Genomic DNA, 25,777 nt, shown 5'->3' on the forward strand with positions numbered 1-25,777 from the left:
GAAGTAATGGGCTTAACCTGCAGCAAAAGAGATTTAGGTTAGATGTTAGGAAAAAATTTTGTAACTATGATAGTTAAGTTACAATAGGCTTTCAAGGGTGGTTGTGGAATCTCCATCATTGGAGGTTCTTAAGAACAGGTTGGCCAAACACATACCAGGTACGGTCTACTTGATCCTCCCTCATTGCACAGGGCTGGACTTAAAAGCCCTCAAGGTCCCTTGCAGCCCTCCATTTCTATGAATTTATATAAATATGGTGTATGCTAAATCAGAATATGTTTAACTGGGATGTATCCCAGAGAACTAACTTAGCCTGCAGACAGTGACTGTTACTTACTTGGGCCAATATTAAACTTCACTTACTGGTCATGGCTTTTGGATGAGGTCAAGTTATGTGAAACCATGTGTGCTAGTTGGGAAACTAGATCTATTTTATTAAAGAATGGTCAAATATAGATTAAGTGCAATGAAGTAGCTTTCCACATTAAGAAAGCAGTTACTCAAAGCAATGCTTAAATAAGTTTTCTACAAAATAATCTTATATTCATGTGTTTTAACATTTAGGACTACCCTCAGGACATCTTTTGAAGGTATTTTCTCCTAAGTGAAATTATCAGGATTTCAGCTTTGTATTTTTTGATATGCACAATTTTAATAACTTTCCATTAAGTGAACATGTTACAGTTACCTCTAAACATTTATTTAGATCTATTTACATTGTATTATGGAAGATATGCACCATGCAACCAATGAACTCACAGAAGAGTCAAACAATACAAATCTGAGTGATCTTTTACAAAGATGAGAATCACTAGGTTATCAAATTCTCCGGTATCAATAGTATGAGGTAAGTAATAGTTAAGATGAGGCACTTTAACAATAACCCAAAAGGTAGTTAGTGTACAAAATTATAAAGACAGTTTTTCATATTGCCCTTGATTACATTTAAAAGTTCTTTTAAATTCTATATACAGTGTCTCAGATGCCTTACATCCCATTTAAGCAAGACATTTAGGAATTACAAAAGAAATCAAGGCATTAATGCCATTAAATATGTGCAATACAGAAGGATGAGTAAAGACAAGCATGAAGCAATACACTAAAAAAGTGCCTCATAAAGGTATGGTTTTCTGCACAACCTCAAACTTCGAAAAAGTTTGTGCACAGAAAGTTGACTTGGTATTAAATGTCTAAATATGCCAAGCCAGAAAGAAAGAATCCCTACTGTGTTAAAGAAAAGAATGCCAATTAGGACACGATTTAATTCTTACTGGGATTTATTTCAATTAGAAATATAACAAATTTAACTTTACAAATAAATTAAGCCAATTAAAAACCACTTAGTAAAATTTATAGGAATTTATATATTTATTACAATTACTTTGTGCACTTTTGCAAAGAATTTTAGCAAAAGAGATTTTAAGCAGCTGAGCATAGACAATCATCCTTTAAGGAATTTAGATTAAGATGTAAGAACAGTATCTGCAATGAGCATTCTATATCAAGATTCAGAGAAAGAATATAATGCCCAATTAAGTTCAGCAACAACAGAAGGATCTTAAAAACCTACAGGCATCAGAAGTGCCTGGCCATCTCCTCCAGCATGTCCTGTGAGTGTGTCTCTGGCTAACAAGTTATCAATTTTCCAATAAAACTGGGATGATATTTTGAAAGACTAGCAAGAATTCTCCATGATGCTTAATTTGTATTGAACTGTCATTCTACTGTTTGTTTCAACTGATGTTTAACTTGTGACATAACTTGCTCATTTAAGTTGATGCAACAGTAAATTGAAATATGCTTCCTCACCCTATATTTTTGGAAGGGAATAGAAGGAGACTTCAAAAAGAAAAACTATTCCCTTTGAGAAGTGTCCATATTGTGTCAACGTTGATCATAAATTAGCACAGGCTTATTATAACAAGCTTATAAAATAGCTATGAATTTTATTTTTAAATGTTCTTTCAGAAAACCAAAGATTTTTAGTTAAATTTGACATTTTAAACGAATTAAATAAATGCAGGCTACATTAAGTATTCTGTTTTTAAAGATAAGCCAGTCCAATTTTGAAATTTAAATTAAACAGGAAAAAAAGCCTTAGTTATTACAATGACAAAATTAAACTTGGCAAAAGTAATGCATTTTATTTACAAATACACATACCAAGATTACAACAGAAACACTCTAGTGACACTCCATCTCAACAAAAGCAATGATTTATTGGTAATGGCATTAAACTAAACAGATTGACAGTCTCTTGCTACAGCCAAGCCATTATTCAGGAGCTGTAGATAAAGTGAAGATCCCATTTGACTGCAATAAGGCCTTCTGGTGTCTCTTGCATCTTAGTGGCTTTCTCCTTTCTTGCCTACCACCTGATGATAAAAGAAAAATAGGAAATAATCAACATTGAAAGTTTAGTTAAGTTCGAAAACAAACGACTTCCCAAACAATTTTTTATAAACTTCAAACTAAATAAAGTGGCTCTGTTTTTAATTGTATTAAATGGATTTTTCAGCATGCATCCTTGTGCTGCATACAGGAAGGAGCTCTAAATTCCTGCAGGAATTAAATAGGACATGGGATATTTGTGAGGAAATCCCCAACTTCTAGTATTTTTAGTCCAGACAGCAAAGCAAGATCTCATTTGTTTGAGACAAGTTAGGAAATAGCAACCCAAACAGCCTACATATTTTTATTATTCACATCATCAAGTTAGGTATCAAGAGTCAGACCTGAACACACAACAAAAAAATGCAGTGCCAAGACTACCCCAAACCCATCCTTCTGGACCCAAACTCTAAGTAGTTGTTGTAGGAGATGAACTAGGTATATATTAATGACAAGTCTTTGATGAGGAATTTTTGCCATATAATGCAATTCAACACTGGAAAAATAAAGAGGAACAGTGGCATTCCCTATTTATTGGCAATACTTAGATACCAAGTGTGCTCAATGTCAGGAAAAAAATTTTTAATAACTCAGTCTGGAATCAGAATTAAGTTTAGTTCTTCTCTTTCTATATAATCACCAATAATAAAGGTTTAGAGGGCAGATCTGCCCTGTAACACCAATGCAACCTCAGTAGCTTTGAGGCTGCACAGATGCAACTGATTGAAGCTGAAACAATTCTGTTGCAGCCCAGAAAGGAAAGAGAATCCAGCTCACTTGGCTAATATAAGCACATACAAAACAGGCAATGGATCTATGAGTCAAATGGGTTTTAGTCATTTTTCAAAACAAAACCACACTTTTGAGTTTTTGCCAACCCAGAAAAGTGGTTACAAACTAAACAAATTAAGGGGGAAAAAAATCAGCATTAACAATATAATAATCATAGCCCAGGTCTGGAGGATAAGAGCTGTTCTAATGTTGATTCTGCCAGATTTACCATGTGGCCTTGGGCAAGGCATCCTCAGATTCGGTCTACCTTTCTGAACTTGACAGCAGTACTTACCTACTTGCAAGGTGTTACCAGGATTATGCTTTGAACAGGACTTTAAAGCTGAAGTTCTATTTAAAGCCAATACATTTAATAGGACAAGTTTACAGTACTATAGTATTGGTAATGCTGAAATCTAAGTAAAAATCCAAATATTTTAATAAATTGACAACTGTAGCAAAATGTGTTGATGGGATGGTTACATTGCTTCCCAAAGACACAGCATGTTCTCACAAAAGTTCCTACAGCTCTGTACTTTAGTACTGTTTGAAAAGATGAAGCTAGATGAAGTTGGTTGAAACAGTGATTGTGTGCTGCTGTGACAAATGGGAGATCTGGGTTACTTTCCCAGTATTCCCCTCTCCTCCTCCCACAACAGCTGAAAGGAAATGCCTTTCACCACTCAGCTGCAATTGCTCTGACTAAAAAAACCATGCTGATTGAATTCCTTTGTAAAGAGCTTTGGGATCTATTGGTCATCTCCTGCAAAGAGCTGATGGCCAGGAGAATGCTCATGGAACTACAGAGCTAATGATTAGAGCCAAGGGAATTCCAGTTGGACAGCAATGTTAAAGTGCCCAGAAAAAAAATCCATTAATTTGTGTTAAAATTTGATTAATCAAGTTAAAAAATTGAAGATTAAACTCAACAAATAAGCAAGTGCAATATTTATTCTTTGTCTGTGTATCTTAAACCCTAAACACAACACCCAGATTTGGATTAAGCAGGAAAACCCTAATATATTAAAGATTATTAAGATATTAGCAGGTGTGTAACATCAATCAAGAAATAGAGCTATACCATTCCGAGGTGGGAATTGTCAACTTGCCCATGTGTATTATCTGCAAAAATTAAGTACCAGAATGGATATTTTGTCATCACAGGCCAAAGAGGCTCACTCCCCATCCTTAACCCTAATGGAGGACGGTTGTAAGAACTTAAACCAGTGGTTCTTAACCTTTCCAAACTACTGTACCCCTGAAGCCTGAGTCCCACCCCCACGGGGCTGAGGCATGTAACTTAGTTTCATGGCGCCCCTGTGGCTCCAGGAAATTGCCTTTCTTGCCATCCCCAATACCAGCTCTGCACTTGCGGCCCCTCTAAAACCCAGGTTAAGAAACACTGACTTAAACTAAACAGCAGTTTCTTACTTTCTACAAGTTCATCTCCCTCCCATCACTTACGGGTACACTTTATATGGCAATTATTTGTAAAATACCATACACCTTGACCATGACTAGGTACTGCAATTCTGATATAATACAAAACATTTAACATTAAAGATTTTTCAGCATATAATTTCTTGATCTGACTGCAGCCCAACAATGGCAGGGAAATCAAATTGATGTGATTTGCTAAATGTTTCTACTGAAAAACTAATCAACTGAACTGAAAGTTTGGAAACAATAACTGTAGATGAAAAATCCTGAGATCGTCTTCATGATAGATTAGAATAGTTTGATTTTAAGGTGCAATGTTATACCCCTAAAATAAATTTGTATACAAGCCAAATTAAAATACTTGGCAAAGTCTCAAACTGCATCTCAAATCATATTACAGAATTAAATACAAGATGGACTATAGAATTACAGAAAACAGGTCTAAAAGTGTTGTATTACAAATCTTCTATCTAGTTTTAAAGTTAACAACCATAAAAATTAAAGGCAAAGTTGAGAAAGAAAAGATTTTAAGATGGGATTTAAAAAGAAAAGATGAGTCGATGAAGTGCAGAGATACAGGAAAGCTGTTCCAGAGCACAGGAGCTGCAGAAGAGAAGGCTCTTGCACCAGTGGCGAGATTGTGGAAAGGGTGACAGACAGATGCTAGATGAGCAGAGGGAGCAGGGAGGGGTGTAGTGCGAGACAAGGTCAATCTTAATATTCATTTTTAAACATTTTCTTCAGCATTTTTAGTTCTTTGGGGCTGGGAAGTTAAGCTGAAAAATAAACAGACAAAATGTTAGAAAAAAGGAAAAGCAGCCTGGTATGCATATGAGCAGTTTTGAGAAGAAATGAAAAGCTATCATTCTGGATCTTGGGAACCTACTTTTCACATTTACCTAGAGCCCCCACCCCAAAAAGAAGCAGTAGTTTATAAGGGTTCTAGAATTCTGATATTAATTACTATAAAAAGAAATCTATGTTAAAAGCATACTGGGACATGTACTGAAAGATCCTCCTTCCTCTCCCCAAAAAAATTAAGCCTGCAAGCTCACCACAACATTCAAAAACAAGACACCTAAAACTCTGATGTTAACAAATCGGAAATAAATAACCCACTTCCTTGATCCATCTAACCTGGATGGTCTGGCTAGCAGGGTAACCTAGCCTAGCAGAGTCTCTGGAGGGAAACATCTTAAAAATAATCTGCTACAATAATTTAATATGCACTATAGATACAATAGTTTTAATGCATAGTTTGCATTGGTAGAAAGGCAAAAACTAGATGCTGTCAGCATACCTATGGTATTTAGTTCTCATTACCACACTGTCCCATCTTATTACGTTTATAAAAATGGCCATAAAGCAAGCATTTCAAAAAGTATTGTTACTGTGCATTAACTTTTTAGGAAAATGTAAGATTAAGTATTTTATTTACCCTCCCCTGCTGCTCAAGATCATGTCACTTAAAGGAGAGACTCTGTATTGCCCCCCTTCTCTCCTGACCCTGCTTCCCCCACCACTTTGTGAGCTCAATTTACCACAATCCACTCAGGTTTTGTATTAAGTTTGTTTTAAAGCATTTAACAGTTCCCACATCAGTGAAAGTCAAGTTTGAGAGGAGAGGAAGGAGCTACATCATATGAACGCAAGTTTAAAAGCTACTTTTACTTAGCATCATTTTATTCACTGACCTAACATCGCTAGCTGGATCCATGTGCCACAGTTAGGTTCTTAAGGTTAAGTTATCATTGAAAGACCAACTAGCAGCTGCTTACTGTTTTTGCTAAATTTTCAGAACAAGATTAAACTGAACCATGAACTCCAGGTTGACATTCTAACTACTGGAGACTGTGGCACTTTTCTGTTTAAACTTAAGCTGAGCACCTGCTCAAAAGGGAAAAGGTAGATACCAATATAGCATTTTTAATGCTTACAGTACTTCACACACAAACAAGATGGACCCTGCGTGATGAACTACTGTCTAAACCAAACAAGTTAAACGAAGTGTTCAGACAACAGACTGGGAAAAAGGAAAGCATCTACTGGGAGCATTGATTATAAAAGCCTGTTACAGTTATATCTTTATTTGTATTATAATTAGAAGAGCACAATGGAGCATAGTTTGAACCAAAACTGAGATTAGTGAACAAAGTTAAAATAGTGAGTTTTCAGAAATTCTACAGATAACTATACATCTGAACAGAAAATGGGTTTTGAAGAGTTTTCCAGTTAACTTTTTATTCAAAACTTTTTTTCCCCCCCACACACACACTTAATGTTCAATACTATGTTACCAGAACATTAAGGTTGTACAGTTAAATTGCAAGAAGTCTGGAAATGGAAATGTTAAAGTTCCTATGGGAACCATAACTCTGCTGGACTACATATCCCACGTTATGGTAAAATATTTAACAGTAATATTAAATTACCTATTCAGGAATTAAAACAGGAGTATGCAATATGACATGTTTATATATATTTAATTTGGTGGCTAAATTTTGTTGGAGTCTTAGGCCAAATTCATATCTGGTTACACAAGTCCTGAATTTGTCCCTTTAACTTCTGCATTGCCTGACTGATTTTAACTGTACAACTTTAATGTTAAATTAATATTTTGTTATTTGGTTTCATATTTTTTTAATGGAGACCCCAGATGCACAAGTACATTCCTGGCTACTTATGAAGTCTATATTCTTTTGATTGCAGCACTTATGTGTACACTTCAGGGAGCATGTACTCAGATGGACTGATGTGTTATTTACTACAGGTGCTTCCAAGAAATGCACCAAGTAGCAGCTTTAGGATCTGCTCTCCATAGAGGCAAGGACTGACATCTGGATTCACTCACCCAAACCAGAATGAAGAAAACAAGAGATGCCTGGAGAACTGCACCAGTTCTAGGTGCTTGCACAGATTTATGAAGACACAGTAAGTCTGAATTGAATGTAAGCACCAATGGGTGCATTTAAAAAAAATCAAAAACACTAATGGGAAGATGACAGATGGCCATAGAGAAGGAGAGTCCAGATAGAGGCAGCAGTTCGGCACAGCTGTGCACTGCATCATGAACTATGCAGTTTACAATTTAGTGAGGTTTTCTACTGTCTGGGCTTAGTACTATATTCTTAAGAGTTTTAAAATTTTTCCTCAAGTTAACAAACATGCACCTCATTGAGCACCACTTATATGCCAAACCTGAAATCCAGTTCATTAATGAATAAAATGGTGTTCCAGCATTTTTAAAATACAGGAAGTCTTTCACCTTAGACTCTCATTAATTTTCTTCAAACAATTAAAAAAGATCCCCCTGGGACGAGATCAAGCCTGGAAGATAATGTTCTGAAAAATTCATTTTTCACACTATGAAGCAGTGAAGGTTATAAAAAACTGTTTCGCAGCCTTAACAGCAATCATTACTCTAGAATGTTTTACTACGAGTACAAAATAAAATAGTAAAACTGCCTTTATAAAAGAAGAGCATAACAGATGTCTTTTGGCTACTCACTGTAATTGGGTAGTAACAGACTAATCTACAGACTTCTAGTTTTGAGCCAACTGAAGACACTGTATTAAACCATTCTAAATCAGTAATCTAATAATTTTTAAGCACATTTAAGGCAACCTTTTCAGTCAATGTCTTTTCAAGTTTGAGTGCATTGAACCAAGTGTTAAATTGTGCAGTTTTTCAGGTTCATATACAATCTAACAAATGTAAGGATTTACAGATACATTTATAACACTGAAGGTTTTCAAGACTTCTAGATAAGTGATTTTTTGGCAAATACAATTGGCGTAAAGAATCATGTTTTGTTTACCACTAAGGTGAAGTTATTTACTTAGAGTGCTTTGTTCACCCATTCTCACCTCCTATTCAATGACTGTCATTAGCCCTCAAGTACCCGGCTTTCATCCACCACCCCCAATATTCTCTATGCACTTGTATATCTATATTTCCTATTTACTGTATCATTCTACTTCTGCATCTGACGAAGTGAGCTGAGTCTCACAAAGGCTTATGCCTACAAAAATTAAATTTGTTAGTCTTTAAAGTGCCACAGAACTCTCGTCTTTACTTAGAGTGTAGTAATACTAGTTATCTGCACCAGCATGGGACTAGTTACACATGGAATTGGCTTGAACACATTTTAATTGGCCATTTTTAGATGGAGTTAGAATCTTCAACCCGCTGGGTACTCCATTTCCTTTAGCTAAGCCCTTAAAGCACCCCCTTTCAGTCCCACCTAGAGTGGTCCAAAAGCAGCAATCAAGAAATAAGCAGACAAACCTTTATTAGGAATAAAGGGTTCTTAAATGATTCTGGAACAAATTAAAGTTAAATTTGATTTATGTTATGAAATTGTATAAAGATAAAGACACCATGAGTTATTGAATAGGCCTATAACCAAGTATTTCCAAATCTCTCTAGTCTGACTGCCTCCTGAACAAAATCTTCAAGCAGATTTGGTTTACTTATGCTTTCTATTTTCCAATTTGTGCAATGGCTTTTCTACAAACTGCCCACCTGCAGGGCACAAGAAGATTCAGAGACACCATGAACATTGCAATCATTACATTTAATCTTTAAGGAGTCATTGTTGATCAACTCTGTACCTCTAGCTGTTATTTGACATTTCCAAAATGCCTTTCACCTCGAAAAATTTTCAGGCACGTTACACAGTAAAGAGAAACTTGCATCAAAGCCTAAATTTCAAAGGCACACGTGTTGCATTGGGAGGAACAAGAGTTATCTTAATTCAAAATGAACTATAAAAAGAATCCACTTAGTTGAGAATTCAACTAACACTTGTTTTTAAAAAGTAATTAAACATTCAAATTTGTGTTTCAGAATCCAACTTACTCGCTTGAAGTCATTCATGTTTGTTGCTTGGACTGGAGTGCCAATAAAAGTAAAATATGTAATTCTTGTCATCTCTTCATCACCATGATTAGACTGGACAAATAACTAAAAAAGCAAGAGAGCCTATGTATTAATTGTGGATTTGTTTAATATAAACATGGTATCGTTACAGCAGTTTGGCTAACACCACATATACAATCTTTCCCTTAACTGTGAGGTATTAAATTTGTCAGTTTCCCAAATTTTTGTGGAAGTAAAAAAACCACACAGTTCTTTAAAGAGAGGTCATTGTTCTCATTTTACAGAGGCAAGCAGAAATTTAAACGACTACTGATCAAGTATGCAGCATGGTAGAGTTTGGAATAGAACCTAGAATTTCCGCAGCTTTCAGGTCTGTGGTTAAATCACAAAACCACACTAAGCAAGTGAGAAATTGTGAAATCTGAGATATAAAACAGTTAATTTATCTACTTTGAGATTACATCAAAAGGCTGTTTAACCATGTTCTATATTTATTGAAGCCAGCATGACCTCTTCATGGCAAACTGTGCTATTACGTTCTTTCAGTATGAAGATTTGATAGAATTCAATAGGGATAAAATACACTGCTCTGTAAATGCTGTCCTACAAGGTCTCTGTGTTCTCTATCATTTTCTCTCTTTAAAAACAAAAGTATGAACTGATCATAAGAAGTCTATAAAACCAATATATATCTTCTAACTTGGTTTAATCTGGCTTTATGTCACAAAAGCCAATACATACTATAAATGGACAAATGAAAAAAAATTAGTTACCACAGGAAAGGGAAATGGCCAGAAAGTGGGGCCAGGAGTGCAGGGAAGAGATCTTGTGCATCTCCTGCACCCTTGCAGCGAAGCAGCAACAAGGTCCCTCTCCATCCCCATGAGGAGGGAGAACGGCAAAGATTAGGGGGTTGCTATGCATCCTGTGCCTCATGCCACAGGAAGCAGCAGTAGTTTCCTTCATTTTATTTTTTAAATCTCCTCCAATCACAGTGAGTTGAAGTGTTTTCCTATAATGGCTGGACAGTGTGAAAGAATGTGGGATGAATAAGGGTGGTGAAGCAATGTGCCTGGCACGAGGGGGGGGGGGGGGAGATGATTGTTTGCCCTGTGCAAACAGGTTATACTGTAACTTTAGACAAATTGCTTATTTGTTGTTTCTCTCAGTTTGCCTTTTTTGCAAGTTCCTTGGAGCACAGACTCTGCTTGTACAGCGCCTAACTCAATGGGGTCCCAACCCTGGCTGAGGCCCATGGGTCCTTCCACAATACAATACTATTATACAGGGGGAAAAAAATCTACTTATGGAGATGTTCACTGTGGCAATGACATTGCAACATCTTAGTACCCCAATCCTTGGAGCACATTGGCATATGTTTAACATTTCAAAAGCCAGCAGTTTTATATAAGTCAATTGAACTGTTCGTATATTAAAAGTGAAGCATGTGTCTTTGCAGGACTGGGGATTTTATTTGCATCCATCAATTCTGCTACCTGAATCAAATTTTGGTCAATATTTCACTTTTGTACAAGTCTTCACATAACAGTTGAAACCAGCACTTCAGAAAGCAGCACTGGATCAGGCAACGTTTGGTGCCAAGACCTCTGTTCTTCTGTCTTTAGGAGGTTCTTATCAGCATCATGACCCTCATTATGAAACCTGCAGAAGGTTTTTAAATTAGTTATACATTACATTGTTCAATTAACAATGAAATGTAGATTCCACTGTTAACAGGATGTTCTTCATACTCTTAAACTTGGAACTGATTACAGTTCAGACAAGGAAGAACCATCACCATATAGCATTTAGTACAGACAGATATCCAAGTAGGTACACCATGCAAAATTCATTTTAAGACTTCCCATGCAAATGCTATGATCTTGTCAAGTGGGTTCATTCCCAAAAGAGTGTTTCACCTGTCCTACTGTGAGCTTCTGTGACTACTTGATATGACCCAGTCTGGCTATTGTGGCTTTGTTGGGGAGCAGTACATTCCATCTAGTTCTCAGAGCATGTCTGTGACCAATCTCTGTTGAACAAAGGCTGTGACTTGCAACTAATTTTCATAAGTGGTGGTCTGGAGAGCACACAATTCCACAATCACAAGGACAACTTTGGCTAAAAGCCCAGCTTTGCTCAGTGGCAAAGTGAAAGCAGCAAATGGGGGGGGGAGCAATACATAATAAATGGAAAAGAGGAAATAAATAGCAGACAATAAAAATTAATAAGTTATGAAGTGTAGAAAATTGCTAAAAGAAGCTAAAAAAATCATCAGGGAAAATCCCATGGCTGGCAAAAGGTAAGGACAATAAGGAGCTGTCTCCCTTAACCCTCTGGCTGTGGTGGATCTCAAACCCACTGATATTAATTTTTAATAAATTTTGGAATACCAAGGAAAATCCAGAAAACTGAAAGGTTGCTAATGTTGTGCCAATATTAAAAAAAGGGCAAGCAGGATGACTTGGATAACTATTGGCAGTTAGCCTGACATCAGCCTAGGCAAAATAAAGGAATCACTACTGAGAGATTCAGTTAATACAGAATAGCAATATAGCTAATGCCAGTCAACATAGTTTTATGAAAAATAGGTAATTTTAAACAAATCTGATTTCTTCTCTCTCTTTTTTAATGAGATTTATCAAGTTTGGTTGATAAATGCAACTGTGTAGATGTAATACAGACTTTTGTAATGTATTTGACTTAGTACCACACTACATTCTGACTTAAAAAAAATCAGTACTATATAATATCAAACCACAGTAAAATGACATCTGAACTAGTGGTTGTCAATGGGAGTCTTTCTACCTGTGTTCCACAAGGATCCATATGTTCGGCCCAGGACTATTCAATATTTTTGTCAATGATCTAGAGGTAAATATGGAGTATCTACTGATAAAGCTTGGGGATGGCACAACGCTTAGTGGAATGGTAAATAATGAAGACAGGACAGTCAAAGAGCAATCCAGATTTGGTAAACCAGGCACAGTCACAGTGAGTTTTAATATAGCCAAATGCAAGGTTACACATCTAGAAACAAGGAATGCAAGTTGTACCTAAGAAAATGGGGGAATATATCCTGGAAAGCAGCAACTGTGAAAAGAATGTAGGAGTCACAGTGGACAAGCAACTCAGCATAAGGTCCCAGTCTGATGCTATGGTAAAAAGGGTTAATGCGATTCTTTGATGTATAAACAAAGGAGTAAGTGAATAGGAATGTTATTTTACCTCTGTATACAGCATTGATACTGGAATACTGAATCTAATTCTGATGTCCACATTTTGAAAAGGATGTGGGATGGTATAGAGAAGAGCCACAATAATAATTTGAGAAAATGCTAGAGAAAATGCATTACAGTGAAAGACAAATGGGAGAGAGCCACAGGAAAGCAACAAATATAATAAAAGGTTTAGAAAACCTGACCTATGAGGAAAGGTTAAAAAATTGAGCATATTTAGTCTTGAGAAAAGATGACAGAGAGGACCAGATAACAGTCTTCAGATACATTAAAGGATGTTATAAAGAAGACTAATGGGCTTAATCAGCAACATAGAAGATTTAGGTTAGATATTCAGAAAAGCTTTTTAACTGGACAGATAGTTAAGCACTAGAATCAGCTTCCAAAGGAGGGTGTGGAATCCCCCATCACTGGAGGTTTTTAAGAACAGGTTGGACAAACACCTGTAAAGGATGGTCTAGAGCAGTGTTTCTCAACTGGTGTTCCGCGCCACCGAGAGCAGCTGGGCCCCGCGCCACCGTTTAGCTATTCTCCGCGCCACCAAAAAGGGAAGATGTCCCAGATTTTTCGGTGGAGGGTATCAAGTGTAAGTGTAATTTAATTGAGCAATGCTGACCTAGTTGTTTGTACATAATTTGCTTATTTCAACATTTTTTTTGGCCCCATGTGTGAAAATACTATTAAGAGTTTGGGGGGTTCCGCAATTATTTATCGAGTTCAAAAGGGTTCCGTGGGCAAATTTAATTGAGAAACACTGGTCTAGAGTTACTTGGTCCTGCCTCAGCATAGGAGTTTGGACTTGACTTTGAGGTCCTGACCAGCCCTACATTTCTCTAATTCTATAAATCAGGCTGGATGATGATCTAGTAATCCCTTTCTGGCTGTAAATTCTATGAATCTATGTTTGGCATAAAAGTGTGTAGTCACTCTGGAATGATTTTAAGAAAACCTGGCTAAATTCTGGAACTTTTGTAATGACAACAACGTAATTATTTTGGCCCAAAGTATTTTAAAGTAGACTTTCAAATTTCATATAGCTACATTTGCATAAAGCTTGGAAGAAAAGGTTTTACTTACAGTTACACTGTTAACATTCTGAAATTTTACATAGCGAAGCGGGACAATACCATCTTCTTTTATGTCATCTGGTGTTAATTCCAAGGCTTGGGTTGGTTCACTTCTTTCTGCCTCTTCAAAGTCCATAGATCGGGGAAGGTTGATAAAGATTTTTATATACTTGGGACCTTGACCTGTGTTAAAATAGATTAGCAATTTTAAGTAACTAAACCACTTCTTAAAAGTATAAAATACCAAAAACATCTTTAAGACAGTTTGTTATATAAAACTTATTGCTAATTAAATATTCTAGTTTTACTACATAAAAATGTGGTTTTTGTACCTATATCTTGCATAGATTCATAAATCTGTACTTCTAACTTGCTGTAATGTATTGTCAGTATAAACATCTGTGCTATATCAAAAAAGCATGGGGACAGCATGAGATTACATTAAATTTATTTTAAAGAACAAACAAGGTTATTGTACCAATTATTTGTTTTCTTAATTAATTTCAATGATGCTGCTACAGAATTTCCAGAGCAACAGGATCCATACTGTGCTCTTGCCATGAATATATGGAGCCTTGCTAATAGTTATAATGATACTGTCAGAAAAAAAAGGAACTACAGTTATTAGATTCAGGATGTTGAAACAACAGTCCAGTTAAACCTGGGAAAACACTTACGCCTTTAAAAATGGTGTAAACGGAAACTTATTAGGAACAAGTTGATGGTATGAAGACAGATGCACTTTACTCACCATTATCTGGCCCTTGAAGTTTCATGGAATAAAGCTTGACAGGCTGATTAAAAGCTACAGTAATAAGAAGCTGTAGAGAAAGAGTTTATCATAATGTAATTTGAATGCAGAAGATTTTGAAATGCAAAAAGATATTTAACTAGAAAAAATAAGGCAAAATTCTGAGCTTGCAATTAATATCTAGTAACAAGTTCATTGTATTTATCACGTGTATAGTTTATTGTTGTAGGCTTGCTGCTGGTAAATACTTGCTGTTTGTTTAGCCAGAAATAGAAAGATAGGAAGAGCTATTAATCTCCACACACAACTTGTTTATTTCTTCCCACCTTTTTAATTCCTAGGCTACCGTAAACATATGAATGATATAATTGGGTTAGCTAATACATAAAGAAATAACTGTCCATTAAAACTGTATTCAACCTCTAAAACAAACTGAAATTATACCTGCTCATCACAGTCAGATTCCAGGTAAGTAGAGTCTTTACGTAAACAGTTATCAAATCCATGTTCATCACTTTCATTAAGACATTCACAGCCAGCTTTGTTAATAAATGGCATTAAATCCATCTGAAAAAAGCCAACAATGTTGCAGGGAGCTTTAAAAATCTGACATCATCTAACAGAAAAGGATTAGTAAACATCAGGGTTAACAAAAACCCTCGTATATAGGATGAGATTAAAACAAAACTGGCTTATCTAGAAGTCAGACAACTAAATTATGAACAGAGTACATCCAAGCATTCATCTTACATTTTAGTTAAGCTTTCTCCCATCTCCATTTCCAAATTTCATTACATTCCTTGGATTGCAAATCACACAAGTCCACAGACAGAGAGACATATCGAAGTGAATTATCCGAGACTGTATTTTGGTTTGATCACCAAAACTACATCCCCAAAATTCTTCATAATGCATTTGCAAAACAGGCATAAAAAACTGAAGTGTTAACATCAAACTTGTATAGGCAAGTCCAAAAGTCAGCCTACTCAAAGATGAATCGTGTACAATTAATAGAACAGCTTAGAATGCTATCACTGCAAATGTTACTAGACTCCACCTGCAAAGTTAATCTTGTTACCTCTCCTATATAGTGCTGAAAAAGAAACGGTTAGTTTTATAAAAGGCTTTGATGACTAGACAGCACACATTTCTAAGATTCTTAATTCCTGATAAAACAATTCTCCAGCCCTTTTCCTTGTGCCTTTTAGAGCTTTCAGTACAGCAAAGCAATTGCTTGATTCACTGAGGAGTAAATTTCTTCATGGATGAACTTTCTCTTATGAAATGTCCAACTAAAGATATTCACATCTTAAAAGAAAAAGATGAAAAAATGCCTCCAACTATATACCAGTAGGGTATAAAATCTAGATCAGTATATACTCAAGAACACTTTTTCCACCGAGCAGATTTTTTCAAGATTATAAAAAAAAGCTACACCTTCTTGAAGAAGACAATATATTAAGTTCTATCCCCCCCCCCGGATATCTGATATTATGGACCATTAAAAAGCTTGGAAATCACTGTGTACTGCAGTCAAGTACACAACTAATAGCTTAATGGAATTCTTTACTCGGCTTGCACACTCTTGAATTTTCAAACTTATTTAAAATGTTCCACCCCACAAGGAGGCAAAAAATACATCACCAAGGACAATTTATATGTGCAGTTCATAGCTTTAATGTTTGGGTCTTTTCTAACTATTTTTATGAAAAATTACGTGGCCAGAATACCCCCTTGCCCTCAGCAGGGAAGGTGGATTTCACGCTTTCCTAACTTAGGTGGCTCAAAAGATTTTGTTAAAAACTTTCCAGACAATCATCACCTTTGTACAGAGGCTGAACTAGAAAAATTTCAATGTTTTGGTAGTTTATTAGCATGTACAATGCATAAGACTGCAGTCTAACTTATAAGGGTATGAATTTGTCTGCTACAGAATTAACTACTAGAAAAAAATCTGTTCATCTTATGAAATTATCTTAGTTTTAAAAATCAGATGTAAGCCTACTTTGCACTCATGTTATATAAATTACTTCTAATGTGTTTTGGGCTGTGAAGCTAAAATACAGAGCCTTTTGCCTCTTTGTATTACAATGTTGCCACTTTGGATGTTAATTTAACTATTAGCATAAGTATTTACATTCACAACTAGATGAAACACTAATGTTGACTATACCACAGTGTCTAATTGAATTGTTGCAAATTCAAGTAGCCTATATTCCTACAGTTTATTCACATAAGAACGATTCAACGGGAAAAGTATATTATTTGTATGGTAGGTGTGGCTCTATTTAGCTATGAATTTGAAGTACTTAACATCCAAAGAGATGCATTTTTACATTTAACAACATAATTCCAGGTTTCACAAATACTATTTATAGTTAACATTAATATATTAGATTTTCTAATACTAAATACAAACCTTTATATTACTATAGTGAAGCTATCACGTTACTAAACCTTTTTGTGGTTTTAGTGTTTCTGAAATATAATACTATGTATTCATCCAAAACTTGTTTTTATATTGCTGCCAGAACAATAAACCATCTTTTTAAGTAGAAAGATTATACCAAATATTGCTCAGAGAATGCCACCTCTGATGACAGCTCTAGCAGAGTGTTTTGTCACATTAAGTTTCTCATTTACATGTGTTTGTTAGTACAGCTGTCAGACATGCTTAAGATTTGCAGTGCACAGTTGCCTTAAAGTAATATGAAAAGAAGCAGAACAGCGCTTTCAGGAAATTATTTTTACCTTAAGTATTTCAAACTATTGTACTCTTTAGTCTTGTTGTTTAGCAACAGTGGAACTTCAAAACTCCAAATATCCTGTTAAAAGTCCTACCTGAAAACTGTCTGAAAACTAATGGAATTCCATAAAAATATTTAGAAACAATGCTTCCTAAGTGTTCAGATGAAAACCAATTTATTTTATTGTTAAAAAAGGACATCTGTCAGGTTAATTTATGCCCAACATAGCTTTTATGACAACATTGGAAGCAGCAATGTTTCCAACTTTCAAATTCCAGTGCAGTTTGTGTTGAATTAGACATTTCCTTGCAACTTTTGCAATTCAGGCATTTCAGTGAAGTCCTAACAAGGTTCTGGTTTTCACTGACAAAGCCAAAATATAAGGAATAGCATAACTAATGTTTTTAAACTATCAGGTTTTTTTAATTCTGTGCATTAACATATAAGATAAAGTGTCAAAAATGTGGATTTTTAATATAGCAGCTTTAAAATATGGCTTCCCTCCATGAAGTTAAAATGCTGTCCTCTCCATCGGTTGATATATGAGGAATTGTTGGAGGACAACATTAGGAATAAAGGAACTCCAAAGAGGTATTTTAATACAAACACACTTACTAATAGAGGTAAGTAAGGAGAAATACAAAAAACATGTAAGCAGAACAACTTCTAAATCAAGTTTCACACCAAGTTTTCTGTAAAGCATCAAAAATTCTTTTTAAAAACCCTAAGGAAAAACATTTGCTCTTTATCATACATACCCTTTCCATTTTGTTAAGTTACTATGTCCTCTATATGTATGCAGTTTTTAAATAGTTTAATTTTCAAGGTATCAATATTAAATATTTCTCTAAATATTTACTCTCCCCCCAAAGAAGTGAATTTATCTTAACTTCAGTGAACATTTATGCCTCTTAGGCAAAAACTTTATGCATCCTGTGACTGTGCTAAGCCACAATTTTCTGCAACAGACTAAAAACTATTGTTTAGTTTTAAAGATATATCTGTAGCTTCTAGAAAGATTATGCACTGACTCACCCCATAGCAGAAATAAAAGTGAAACTAAAATTCAGGTTATCTAGAATTGTATTTGCCCATTCATATTCTGCTGATATTGTAACCTGCAAAGAACCTCAATGAAGCTAGTTATTACTTTTTATAGAACCCCAAAACAAGTGCTACTTTATATATCTGTGTTCTGCAGGTGAGGGAGGAATCAGGTATGGCCCAGTTTTATTAATATTCTTAGAAGCTAGTCATTACCAAACTCTGATAAGCCACCATCCCTTCCAATAAGCAGCTTCCAACAAGATTCTGGAGTAGCTGCAACATTACATCATGGTGCATGGTGCATACTCATATGTCAGAAGGATGGTAAAAAACAAAGCACACCACTGTTACTTTAGGGGCAACGGTAGTTCAGATTCATTTTTTTAAAGAACGGTCTCAACTGTTTTATGAGGCACTGAACATATAATCACACATTTTAGTAATTAAACAAATTTGCAGGCTATATTTAATGTCATACTTCTCTCCAGTACCACAGCACACTATGAAACCAGAATGTGCTCCAGAGAGGAACCGCAAAGTGGCAGAAAATCATTAGAAGACGATAAGAGGAAGACAAAAGGATGAGATTAAGAAAAAACAGATTATGAGACAAGGAAGACACTGAAAAGGTAGCAAAGAGGATTCAGTAAGGAACACTCATAGCAAAACCTTTAAGGCTTTAGCAATTATTTCTATAACTGCCATTTTCCAGGAGAGATCTCCACTTTATAAAAATGTATAGAGAAGTTTGGTAGACGCAATGGGATACTAAATATCTACAGCAAAATGTTCAGCATGAAACAAGAAATCCAAGCAACGTTTTAGATCTACTGAAATATTTTGGAGGAGGAGTAGTTTTAGTTACACCATTTTCAAATATAATATATACTATGCACAAGTCACTTTTTAAAAAGTTTGTTTGGAAAAGGAGAAGTGAAAAGGCTGATGATCTTTTTAAAAAAAAATCTTAAAACACTTAAGTTTCTGCCTAAACATATCCACCTCCATTAGACCAGAGTATGTTTAGAAAGCAGGACAATATTGACATAACTTGCAAATATTTACTTTAAAAAATAAATCTTAGAAGTAAAGGGATGCATACATATCCTTTCGGAATATCTGTGTCCTCATTATTGCCAGGATCATTCTCTAGATGCTGTTTAATTTTTTCTTCTAATCCTACAGCATCAGCTCCTTGATATTGGTCGATTCGCACTTTGTTTCGGAAAAACAGAAATGTTGGTGTTGCTGATATATTATTGGTTGCAGCTGTTCCCTAGAATTCCAAATTGATCATTAGTGTTGTGTAATAAAATGTTAGATATAAACATTTCTAAACTTCAAAAAAGGATTGTACTACAAGAAGTAGCTTTATTAATATGCAGGAGTGTTATCAAATCATGATCATTTGTATCTTTGTACATCTAGAAAAGCGGTTGAGATTGTACTTAACTGTTGCTGTGGAACAGCCCTAGAACTGAAGGCCATTCACTCTAGGATAAAATAAGCTGGTGGATTTTAAAGCTCTTCACCCGCCCCTGCCAACACACTTCAGGATTAAAGCCATGATTGAGGATCAGACAGACAGTCGATAATAAAATGAAGAACAATGTATAGCAATCTCATTGTTCCCTTTCCCATGATTGCCCTTAACCAGACATTTTATATTTTTAAACATATAATACACACACACTAAATGTTGATCAGGACATTCAGTTGTACCACTGCTACTGATAAATAAACCGTCATTAGTTCATTACTTTTCAGATGCAGTTAAGGCCACCAGACGCAAAAGAGAAAACTCATTAGCATTACAATGTTTTCCCTTTGATTTCACTAACTTACTTTTGCACCCAAATTAACTCTTCAAAAAGCTTTTTTCTGATTTTGATTATACTATCGGCTTTAAAAGGGAAAGGTATCTGATGAAGATAAAGGAAGATGCCTCAGGTATTGATTGATCAAGGAATCTAATATTGCATTACTGAAGTTTTCTTCAACTATTTCTTTTTTAAAGTACTATTTGAGATTGAGTATGTGCAACTGAATCTTTAAAATTTGTTAATGGTTTAACATTCCTGCAAGTAATGGCAAAATCTGTTTACCATAAGAGGGAATAATTTCAGATGTTATTTTTTCTTATAACCTTGGGATGTATTAAGGCTTTTAATAATTTTCTTTTTTAGTATAGACTTTATTGGTACATCTTGTCTAATATACTGCCATTTATCACACCTTTATAAAAATAAGGAATTTATTTACAGACCAATTTCTGAGTAACTGCCCTTATACTATCTGAACCCAAGTCATAACTCCTAACTATCCAAGTTCTTAAGCTATATCCATCGTTGTCTTTGGAATTAGAAATTAGGACTTCTCAGGTAAGTCAGCACTATCTGATGCCGTTTTGACACTGTCTGGTATTGTGTCCAATCCAGTTTTAAGAAGTCCCACTTGTTTCTACCACCTCCCTCGGGAGAATCTTTCAAAGACAAATTAATGATAGGAAAAGGTTTGATTATTCAGCTTACATTTTCTCTATTCCTAGTTACACACACTTGCTCCACCCTACATAAAAATGTGTATGCTTTCATATTTTAGTAAACTTCTCATCTCACCTTACTTAGAATCATTGAAGATTAGGGTTGGAAGGGACCTCAGGAGGTCATCCAGTCCAATCCCCAGCTCAAAGCAGGACCAACTCCAACTAAATCATCCCAGCCAGGGCTTTGTTAAGCCAAGCCTTAAAAACCTCTATGGATGGATATTCCATCATCTCCCTAGGTAACCCATTCCAGTGTCTGACCACCCTCCTACTGAATTTTTTTTCCCCCCCTAATATCCAACCTAGACCTCCCCCGCTGCAACTTGAGACCATTGCTCCTTGTTCTGTACTTCCCAACAATAGTAGCTGCTATATTTTTGTGTACGTATATATATGCATACACACAAAAACCAAATATATTAGTTTCTTCCTGGTTCTTGATCATTTTTGTTGGCTCTTCTCTGAATATCCTTCATTGTCATTTTTATTTGTGCACCCATTACAACAAAAAATTCACATTACTTCCTCGCTCTGAAAACTGATGTTTTTACAAGTGTCTTTACTGCATTTTTATTTTTCCTTTGCGGTCATACTAATTGTAAATTAACATTTTTCTGTACGCTATTACCTGTAAATCCCTCCCAACATTTTCTGCTTTACAAGTTTCTCTCTACAATTGAATATGAGCATCTTAGATAATTTTCCCCACAGACGTAGCTTACAAAAGGATTTTCATTTTGTTTTCCCACCTGCATTTCTAATCTCTTCAGATGCCTTTGTCTTAGTTATGTATCCTGATTGGTTCTCATAATCTATCACAATTCAGTATCATCTGCAACCTATGTTAATGTTGTTTATTCCCCTTTTTGCACTAATGAAAGTAAGACTCAGTCATTTCAAGACACTTCCTAGTCTCTCAATGTTGCTGTTAATCATTTAACCATTTTGTTCAGCCAGTTCAGTCTGCAACAGCACACTGGAAATAAGTTTGAATAATATTTCAGAAGTCACAAATAAATGCTTAACTAAAATCCAGTATTACATCTGTTAAAACCCAAGTAATTAGGTGAATGGAATGTGTTTGGAACTATACTCGGTTGTTTGGCAAGATTTATTCTTCATAATTCATGCTACTATTCTCCATGACTTTGTTGACCTGTAGATGTTTAGCAATTCCTGCTGGACACAGTCCCCACGAACAGTAGTTAGGAATTTCAGGACAGTAACTACTAAGATCATTTTTCGAAGGCAAAATTAGTGCATTTTTTTAATGTCTTTTAGTACTACCAATATTCGAAGAATTTTCTAATATAACTATCAGCGGGTTCAGTAAGTTTGTTAGTTAATTGCCATAGTGTCCTAAGATACATGGTTTGGACCAACTGACTCATGTTTATTCAAGATTCACAGATATTATATTACCCTCTCTTTTATAAAGAACAGCTTATAAAGTCTTACTTCCCAGTGGTCAAGATATATTTTGGCATGCTACTCACCTGGCACTGATGTACATCCACTTCCAAAAAGGTTGCCTGGGGATATTTATTACTCAAAGCATTGAAAGCTGGGGCTATCCTCAAACAAGGGCCACATCTGTTAAGGAAAAAATAAATGTAAGCTTGTCCAATATTTGCAACTGGGGCAATATTTTGCCCCTAGATACAGTATCCAATCTCTGTTGAAGTCAACGGGAGTTGTGTGTGCATTTGGCATTTACTCAGACATCCCAAGTAAATTCCAAAACATCCTTCACAGTTGGTTGGCAAACCTGGTCAGATATTTGTGAATAAGACAAAATAATGTGAGTCAACGCTGACTTCCAGCTTAGACACTTCTGATTCCACAGTGATATGCTCCATTTGTAGGCTCTAAGTAACTTTATACTTTAGGTTTTGTTTGGTTAGCTCTACCACATTTCACTATCAAGGCAGATCATACCAGGTAAAAGGAGGCTTTCCACTTTGCGGGAAAGAGTTGTTTGTTGCTCTGAAAGGGCACTGAACTACACTCATAGTGTAAACACAGAAATCAACAGCTCAGACTAACCGTACCTAGTATTTCAATAAACAAACTGAACTTTCACTTTATGAACAGCAGTTATATTAATGTCTTTGTCCATAGCCGTTGGTTTGTCTACAATTCCATGTTTTCTAGTAAAAGTTTACCATAAGACATTAGCGTCTACTACAGTATTCTCTCAGCCATGAATGCTATGTAGTTAATCTTCTCCTTTCTCCTGCATTCAGCATAAGAAGTCACTGATCCCCCAGCAGCCCAGTATCTGCAGGAAGGCATATCTTTAGAAATTGTCATCAGTTCACTGAGGGCTAGATTCTCAAAGTATTTAGACTCCTAAATTCTACTGAAAATCAATGAAAGTTGGGAACCTATACACCTCTACACTACGGCTCTCCTAACTAGAACTTGGTAACTCAGCTCTCTTTTTGGTTGTAACCTCTGAACTAGCTGCCACCCCAGCAATGTTATTAGTTATACTGAGGAAATAGTACTACTGTAGTTAAGAATGAGACTAGGTTACTTAAAAGGCCCAATCACTACAGTAAAAAGTATCAAGAGACAGAGGATTTCCTCCTCTCCCTTCAATTTTTACTAAAGTAACTTCTCTGGCAGAAAACTTATTCTCTGTTGTTTCCTCTCCCTCTCCTCTCGCCCCCACTCGAAGGACCTTTCATCTATCTTTCCCCACCACTCACCTTATAAATTTTTTTAGCTGCTCCACAATGTGCTTTAACAGTGAGGTTGTACTTTTTTTTTTTTTTACTATTGCCTATAACTAGCTCTTGATCCATGCTTTACTATAGCAGAAGCACTTTGAAGTTAATGAGAGTCCTACAATACTTCTACTCTTCTTGTCAATTGTAAGACACTCAGTCACAAACACTATAGTTGATCAAAATATTAAACAGGCCTATTTTAGGACAAAGGGGTCTAAGAGACAGAATTTCATTAAAACTAGTTCATGTCAGACAAGTTTAACAGACTTCTTCCATATGGATAAAAAATGCATTATTTGCTGTAAGATTGCTAACAGTTTATAGTATTTGCTCATAAGTACAGTATTTGCTCTTGCTCATAAGAACCATTTACTTGCCCTTGGCAAGTGGAAAAGTAGGATTCTGCAAAGCTGCAATATGATACAGCCAAGTTTCTATAAAGTATTAGAAATTAGAATGTCATAATAAAAACTGGGGAAGGTTTAAATTCTGGTTAGATTTTCATCTCTTTGGGACAGGGATTATCTTTGTTCTGTTTGTACAGTGCCTGGCAAAATGGTGTCTGGGTCCATGACTGAGACTCCCAGGATCTACACTATTAATAATTAGGATTGTTAGTACCAAAACCATAGTACCCACTAATCCAAACTGCAAAATAGGTTGGAGGAATTAAGACAGCTGACTGTTTGCAATGAGATCGGATTTAATAGAATTATGCAGAAAAATACAGCCCATACATCTCCATCCTAGAGGCCATATATATTTAATGTGCAACATACTATTATGTAAAACTCTGCATGCAAGACGGGCTTGCTTTCTGGTTCAAATGCTAAATATATTCTTCAATTTAAAATACAGCTGTTTCATTATTTAAGCACATCAACTGTTTAAAACTCAGAAATATTAATGAATTTTGTATTGACACTTTTTAGTCAGAGTTACTGCTATTAATAAAACAAGGATTAATAAATATCTGATTCCTTAATCCTTTCTGCAGCAATAGAATATGTTTGTCAACAACCAAGATGACACAGCATTCTGACAATTAACTCAAAAGTTAAATTAAACAATTTCTAGGTATTTTTAATTTTAACTACTGTAACATTTCCGAGGCCATGCTATTTTCAAAGTTAAAACTCAAAGCTACGGTAAGCATTTACTAAACCTAAATTACCACTAAGGTTAGATATGACTGTCCCACCCACCACAACCTACTGTGAAAATTAAATTAGCAAAAAGCAGGGGAATAGTCCCCCTTTCCATGCAAGAGTATCATCTACACCCAGTAAAGGAATCTCGCTCCTAGGAAGGAAATCGGACGCTCCGCCACCCACAGGAGATGCAGAGTTTGGGGCAGGTCTGTGATTCAGACCAGACTCCCCCAACTCCACACACTCCCCGAGGCCATAGAGCGAAGAGTAACAGGTGAGGGGAGAAGCCCCTCCAGAGCACACCACCCATCTCACCCCCGGAGCAAGAGGCCCAGCCGCACAGGGCGGAGAGGCAACAAGGCTGAGGGGTGCGAGAGATCAGGGTGTACCAGGCGGGGAGCCCAGGGCCTTGCGCGAGGTCAGGGGGCCCGAGGCCGGGAGGGGACCCCGGCTGCTGAAGAGCAGTGTCCCGAGGCCCAGGAGTGCGCGTCTCCCCCGGCCGCAGAGAGACACTCGGGGCTCTCCGGGGGGCCGGGTCTCCTCTCACTCACCCCCGCATGGTGAACTTGACCACGGCGAGGCGGGAGCCGGCGGCGCTGAGCTCGGTCTGGAACTCGCTATCGTTCGCGATCACCTTCACCCCGACCATCCTGGCCGGAGTCCCCCGCGCGCGCGCGCGCACACACACAGGCCGCGCCGGGAACCTTACCCCGCCACCAGCGGAGCCAGCGCGCCGCACGCACCTTCGCTAAGTTCGCTTGTCTATCTGCACAGTCACCGCGGGAAAGGGGTGCGCCCAGGATGCACCGCACCCGCGCAAGCGCAGCCAGGCTCCTCCCGTGAGGCTTACTTCCGGGGGAGGGGCGGAGCCGACGGAGCACGACGCCGCTCGTCGCGCACGCGCCCGGTAGCCATCTTGGTGTAGGGCGGATAACGCCATGGGTGAGATTTAGCAGCCATTTTGAATGAGGGACTGGGGCAGCCCTCGCCCTCTACAGTCAGTGAGACCCG

General features: G+C 36.6%; 1 protein-coding gene across 2 annotated transcripts; it reads right to left on the bottom strand.

Annotated features, from left to right (window-relative positions):
• Positions 1-626: 626 nt before the first annotated feature.
• TXNL1 (thioredoxin like 1) lies at positions 627-25,563 on the bottom strand. Of its 2 annotated transcripts, XM_067545443.1 has the most exons (9): positions 25,318-25,563; positions 22,377-22,473; positions 19,438-19,611; positions 14,986-15,108; positions 14,542-14,611; positions 13,801-13,973; positions 9,464-9,568; positions 4,244-4,284; positions 627-2,375 (listed from the first exon to the last, which is right to left on the bottom strand). In XM_067545443.1, the coding sequence occupies exons 1-9, from the start codon at positions 25,413-25,415 to the stop codon at positions 2,369-2,371; spliced, it is 888 nt and encodes a 295-aa protein (XP_067401544.1). In that variant the 5' UTR covers positions 25,416-25,563; the 3' UTR covers positions 627-2,368. The 2 variants fall into 2 exon arrangements, with proteins under 2 accessions (XP_067401544.1, XP_067401545.1); XM_067545444.1 differs by lacking the exon at positions 4,244-4,284 and having other exon boundaries at positions 25,318-25,561.
• Between the last annotated feature and the right edge of the window lie 214 nt (positions 25,564-25,777).

This window comes from Emydura macquarii, unplaced genomic scaffold (assembly GCF_026122565.2).
Source record: "Emydura macquarii macquarii isolate MOO-44397 ecotype Brisbane River unplaced genomic scaffold, CSIRO-AGI_Emac_v2 contig_1045, whole genome shotgun sequence".
In the NCBI taxonomy this organism is placed as follows: Eukaryota; Metazoa; Chordata; order Testudines; family Chelidae; genus Emydura; species Emydura macquarii.